This window comes from Rhea americana, unplaced genomic scaffold (assembly GCF_003343005.1).
Source record: "Rhea americana isolate MKP2758 unplaced genomic scaffold, rheAme1 scaffold_137, whole genome shotgun sequence".
In the NCBI taxonomy this organism is placed as follows: domain Eukaryota; kingdom Metazoa; phylum Chordata; class Aves; order Rheiformes; family Rheidae; genus Rhea; species Rhea americana.
In genome coordinates, this window is record NW_028185450.1 from 2,475,279 (window position 1) to 2,481,877 (window position 6,599).

General features: G+C 38.7%; 1 protein-coding gene across 2 annotated transcripts in view; it reads right to left on the reverse strand.

Annotated features, from left to right (window-relative positions):
- The window catches only part of MTR (5-methyltetrahydrofolate-homocysteine methyltransferase), a 49,435-nt gene that overhangs the window by 18,361 nt on the left and 24,475 nt on the right, over positions 1-6,599 (reverse strand). For both annotated transcript variants that reach the window (XM_085298278.1, XM_085298279.1), the window contains 3 exons: positions 3,803-3,892; positions 3,114-3,266; positions 2,424-2,531 (listed from right to left, as the gene is read on the reverse strand). In XM_085298278.1, coding sequence (XP_085154404.1) covers positions 2,424-2,531; positions 3,114-3,266; positions 3,803-3,892 — 351 coding nt within the window. The remainder of the gene's footprint in view (positions 1-2,423; positions 2,532-3,113; positions 3,267-3,802; positions 3,893-6,599) is intronic.

A 6,599-nucleotide genomic window follows, 5' to 3' on the forward strand; every position in this document is an offset into this window, starting at 1 on the left:
AAATATACACAGAGGAAGGCACTACAATCCTCCCACAGCAGAAGATGGAGGAAGCACGACAGAGGCCTTACTTCTTTCCCCTCCTGCCTTCTTCAGCAACACAGAATACCTCACAACCTCTGTAGAGTGCTTATTACATTTTTCAGAGTCTCTCAAACTCCATTTAACTTCCTTTAGGAAAAGACTTAAGTGCCAGAGGGTTCACAGTAGGTCCCAATCCACCGTCCACTGAAAGCAACAGAGGAAGTGATTTTTGCTGACTTCGAATAGCAGTGCCAAACACAGGCATTCCTAGGAATCTAAACCAGTAGAGCATCTGAATTAAAATGAAAAAGAACAGTAGTGGAAAAGGAAAGAATAAACAGGAGGGAGACAACACACAGAAGGTGACTCATGACAGTGAAAGTACAGATCAACTTGAGATAATGGAGAGAAGACATCGTCTTTACATCCAACAAGAGAATGGAAGAAGAGACTGGAAATTCTCCTTCTTTCATTAAGATTACATGGGTTTGATTACCATGGTCATCACAGCACATATTCCATTAATCAAATTTGGAAGAAATTACTTCAAGTATATGCACAGGTAGTTGACAAATCCTGTCTCAAAGAAGAATCACCAACCGTTAGCTGTCAAACAAGAAATGCTATAAAGGAGAAGCCCACAAGAACCTGAAAACCACTTAGTATTTAATCAGTGATTACAATGATCTATAAAAGGGAAAGATGATAGCACAGAAGGAGGTAGTGAATGCTGAAGGGCAGGACAAGGATTCAAGATTAACTTGACAAATTAAATATGCATCCCTCAAATCAATAAGAGAAAATTCCATAACAGAACTGTCAAGTATTGCAAGAAAAAAAATGAGGGGCATCAAAAAAAGAAAATATAAAATGGGGTATAACTAACAAAACAATGTAACTGCAAGGTTTGTTAAAGGGCAAAAGTAGACTGCAAAGTCAATACAAGACCACATGGCACACTGCTGCAGAATGCCAGATATTAGCACTGGCCTTACATAAAACAAAGGTAATTGCTCAATTCTGTTTGCCACTGGTATCCAGCTGAGGCTTCACTACACGTTAAGAAGGATTACAGAATCAGACAGAGAACTGGATGTCCTCCTGAAGTCACTTCAGGTCGTAAGTCACTTATGAAAGCTCGTAACTTTCTCAGGTAGTATACTGCAGTGCTTTGATATCAGTATAGCATTTCCTTCCACCTACCACCTAACCATCTTCCCACTGAAATTTAAGCCCATCTACTCTTGTCAAGATGTGGAGATTTTATTTTTTTCTTCCCTACAGATACCTCTCAAAAGATGTAGATTTTAGTCAACAGAAGTCTGAAAGAAAACATAGGCCACTCATATGTTCATCCAATTCATCCAATCTTTCATTGAAGATTGCATTCTCTATGCTTCTAATCATTCTATGCTTCTAATCATTCTAATCATTACTCTCTTCTGAAACTCTATAATTAGTTCACAGATTTTCCTTGAGCACCACCTTCAAAATGGGATGTTGTGTTTCTATCAGTGCTGAGTGGAGCACATCACATTTATAAATTCTAGTTTGCTGGTTGTGGGTTTTTTTGGCGTGTGTGTGTGTGTGTTTTTGCAATAATACTGACTGACATGCTGTTTGTAACAACGACAACCGCCAGACCTTTCTCTAGGAAGCTACCACCTAGCCAGTCATTTTCCATGTTTTATTTGTGCCATCTGGTTATTTCTGCTTCCATATTAGTACCATGACTAGTATCTACTGTACTATAATCAAAGCTATCTTAAGAAAATGGAAAAAAAATCAACCATGAAAAGACTGAATTCAGATCCTGTTTTCTTAAATATTTGATGACACCCCACAACTTGGTTGTTGCTGCAAATATAATTAGCCTACTATGCTGTCATAATACGAGGCCTGGAAGTCACAACTGATACAAAAATTTAAGAAAAATCTGCGTTTTTTAGCAGAGAAAACAGTTGAAGGTGGGAAGGCTAAGGAGAAAGACAATTAAAGAAAAACACTGTAACAGACTTTGAATATCTAAGAGGGAGTTATGGAATTTATCAAAGATAGAGAAAGTAGCAGATACCAAGAAAATTTACCACAATGAAGACTCAGATCAAGAATATCAGAAATAACTAACACTAGAGTTAAATGCTTACAAAAGCTTATGACACCCTTTGGGAGGTTTTTAAGAACACGTTCGACACATACAGAGCAAAGTTCCACAAAATCTGCACTTTAGCACTTTATGTATTCCACACCTACTTCAAATTAAGCCAATATTATCAGTTTCTGTATGCCTTGTTCAACATTCAGGCATAAAAAGCTGGACAAATGTCATTAGGAAAACTATTTCGTTTTCTGTCAAGACATTCTATGAAAGAGTTACAGCACAAGTGACTGTGTCTTGCCTCTTCTTCTGTGCTGCCTTGTTCAGCTCTCCTTTCTTCTCTCTCTTTTTCCATATAGGGAACAAGGTGGCCAACTGCTTTCTTCATAACTCGAGCAGACTTTATCACCTGAATGGATAAATGTAGAAAAAAAAAAGTATCAGCTAGAGGAGTACCCTCAAATTTCTCAAAGTTTTCTTCTGTATTCATTCAAACAAGCAACAAAAYATCCTATCCTTTGTAAACTGGGATTCCAGATTGCAAAGCATTCTGTGGAACTAGGCTGCTGGTCCTACTGGACTAATTGTGCACACATAACACTTGCTTCCACAGTGCAACCTCTGGTACCACTCACAACAGAATGAGAAGCTACAAACAGGCAGGTATAGTGCTTTCCAAGTCTATGTCCTTAAGTAAAACGTATGAAAGAGTAAGAGAGAAAAGAAGATCTAAACAAACATCAGTTGATTTAAAACTAACTTATAAATGAGGCAAAAGCACTCAGGAGTAAAGAAAAACAATTGTGGAAAAGTATATAGAGAGTCAAGTTCAAAAATAAAGAAAAATAAGGCAACTTACTAGTAACATCTCAATTTTCTGAAACCAAGTGCTATCTCTGAAAAGACAGCTGGCATAAAGTAATTTGGCTACATTTTACAATGCTATTTTTTTTGGCAAATATGAAAATATACGAAATAATCTTCTCTTTACCTGGGGCAGAAACATCTTTCCAGCACCAAAAAGATCACCAACAATTTTCATGCCATTCATTAAAGGCCCTTCAATTATATTTAGAGGTCGAGGATATTTTTTGTGGTTTAGTCTTGCCTCTTCTGTATCTGCAATGACATACTTCTCAATGCCCTGGGAAAAAAATTGAAAAGATTTTAACTTTCTAGAAATACAGCTTACATTTAGAGTTGTCTTCTCTTCCACAAAAATGAAAATAGAAGTACAAAGAGATACTTTACATACTGCTAGTCTTTAAGAATATCTCAAATGTATACTTAAAATAGGTTTTCTCAGGAAAAAAATCACTGTATGTCCAAGGCATATAAAAACATTCTAAGCAATGGTCACAAATTTAGTACTTCTATCTGTTTTTCTTAACCTTGTCAAAAGTGAATGATACATTCACATGCAGATTGCTCCCTCATTAGATGTGCAATTCAGTGCAATACAGTTGTACTGTTAAAGGACCAGAGAATAACTGGAAAGTAAAAGCAGTAAGTAGCAAAAAAGTAGTGCTGCTAGCACTAGCAGAATAAAACATCAAAAGCTAAAGACTTCAAATTGTGAAGGGCCAAGGGTGGCCCTTCTAGCTTAAGAGCTGAAATTTTATGCCTGAGAGTGCTCATCAGCCATGTGCTTGGGCAGAGCAGTTTTCTATACAGATTCACCTTTATGAGAGCATATTCCAGCCTTTCCTCTACAGAGCTTTTCCGCCATTCATCAGTCTGTACCACTTTTTTCCCTCCTTGGGCATGATTCTGAAAAGGAAAGACATCCACAGGAGCTTGACAGCATAAGAACTACAATTATGGACTTGGCTTTCAGAGAAGTCAGAATAGTTTTATGTACTGTACCTAAAATATCTTTAAAGTATTCTAAAGAGTTTGTCATACATGCAAATCACATTGAAAATGCATGAGATGTACAGCAGACAGTTAGTGGGTTTACATCCCAAGAAGTACATATCTCAATTAAGATGTTAAAAAAAAGAAGTGAACAATTCTAATAATTTTCACATTTTTAAAAAATGCCAAAATGACTAATCCTGAGAGTTTTACTTCTGGGAACATTCCTGGCCCACACAGTGCCACTTCATTTTAAAATTCTAATTAATTTGGCACTAACACAGTTTCTTTTGGGACAGTTTATGTTATTTCATATCACATATATCTTTGCAATCAGAAGGCCTAAAGGACTTCTGTTTTTCATGCATATGGACTGTTCTGCTCTTTTACATACTCTGTCTGCATCATTCTCCCCTTCTCCCCCATCTTCTCTGTGAAGGCAAAGGCCAAAAGGGATTCATGGTGCAAGAAAGCTCTTAAGCACCCATGATGAAGGTGCATGGAAGAGCATGCTGTCAATTATTCCAACTTCCACACTTCAGGCAAATGATTTCTTTTTCTCCCTCAGCTATTCCTCATAATCTGAAGGTTTTTCTTTTCCTGTGAACCCTCCTATACTTTTGAGTGCTCATTAACAACTCTTCAAAGACAAAGCCATGGGAAAAGTCAAGGAAACCTCATCCAAAACAAGATCTCGTTCATGAGAACAACAACAAGTCCTCATTTGTGCTGATATGAATCTTAGCTAACTTCACTGCTTCTCATTACCAATCTCACTCCCCTCATGGATCTAGTTTGTAAAAAGAGAGCAAAAAAGGGGGGGAAATGTTGCCTAGAGAGGTTGTAGAGCCTCTGTCCTTAGAGATAATCAAATTGGTCACGGCCCTGAGCAACCTGCTGTGGGTGACCCTGCTCTGAGGGTCACCGTTTTGCAATTCTGTCAAAAGTTGCTAAGTGCTCCTGAAACTCTGGCTAGACATTTTAGCAAGGAGATCATTCTAACCTAAAAATAATACTGCTTTAACCAACCCATGAAACTGTAGGGGAGGCATGCAGGGACCACAGCAGCAAACACTACATGCAGGTCTTTAAATACAAGATGATTATACTGCATGCTAAGGAAGAAAAAATCAACTTCAGAAGCGCAACTCCCACTGCCATAAAAGGGACTAAATTTCAGTTTGAYAGTGTTTGCAGCTGTACGTATGATACAAACAGTTTTTTAATCTCAAACTTCAGATGTAAACAGATCTCCTAAATGGACAAGGAGTAATTGCTTGCTTTGCCCAAAGGTCTATCATTCAAGCAACCGGCAAGCACCATTACCTGAAGGAATTAGGAGGACACTTCATTGGAGCTCTATGAGAAGTGCAGTACTTGAAATGGGACTGCACATTGTATGTTCTTTGTGCAGACTGAACTGCAGTAATCAGAAATAAAAAGAACATATGCACTTACTGACCAGTGAATACACAATTGTGTTTTTTTTTTTTTAAAAAAAAAGCCTTAAAAAAGCCTTTACAGAAAAGAATTTAGAGTTATTCAAATGCACCAAATCAGAGGAACATCAGAAGAAATATTTTAAAAAACACTCCAAACTCCAAAGCGTTATATAGGCCCTTCCCTTATTTGTAAGTAAATTATAATGTATCCAGTCTCCCACATTTCTCCAGAGCAGGATGATATCCAAATCAATATGCTTATCTCCAGTGAAAACCAGAAAATCTTTGGTTAAGATAGTACTTTATGCTAACTTTAATATATCTTTTAGAGATGTTTTGAATCAAGATACTTTCTTTTTTGTAACTGGGATAAAAATCCATGCAACAGAACTGCCACAAGGAAGAACAGAGATTCCAATATTGGAAATATCAACAATAGTTCCCCTCACTAAAAAAAGGAGTTCACTCACACTTTTACTTCTTATGCTCCGTTTAGATTCATTCTGCAGAAACACTACCTAACCATTATCTTTCTAAACTTATTAAAAATATATTTAATTATGTGATTGTGGACAGTGGACGTTGTGTATCATAGAATCATAGATTCGTGGAATCAGTAAGGTTGGAAGGGACCTCTGGAGATCATCTAGTAACCTTGACTTCAGCAAGGCTTTTGACACTCCCGTAACATCCTCCTAGAGAAGCTCAGGAAGTGTGGGCTAGACAGGTGGACAGTGAGGTGGATTGAGAACTGGCTGAAAAGCAGAGCTCAGAGGGTCCTCATCAGTGGCGTGGAGTCTAGTTGAAAGCCTGTGGCTAGTGGCGTCCCCCAGGGCTCAGTACTGGGTCCCATCCTGTGCAACTTCTTCATCAATGACCTGGAGGAGGGGACAGAGTGCGTCCTCAGCAAGTTTGCTGATGACACCAAGCTGGGAGGAGTGGCCGACACACCTGAGGGCTGTGCTGCCATTCAGAGAGACCTGGACAGGCTGGAGAGTTGGGCGGAGAGGAACCTCCTGAGGTTCAACAAGGGCAAGTGCAGAGTCCTGCACCCAGGGAGAAATAACCCTAGGCACCAGTACAAGCTGGGGGCTGACCTGCTGGAGAGCAGCTCTGCAGAGAAGGACCTGGGAGTGCTGGTGGGTGACAGGTTGACCATGAGCCAGCAATGTGCCCTT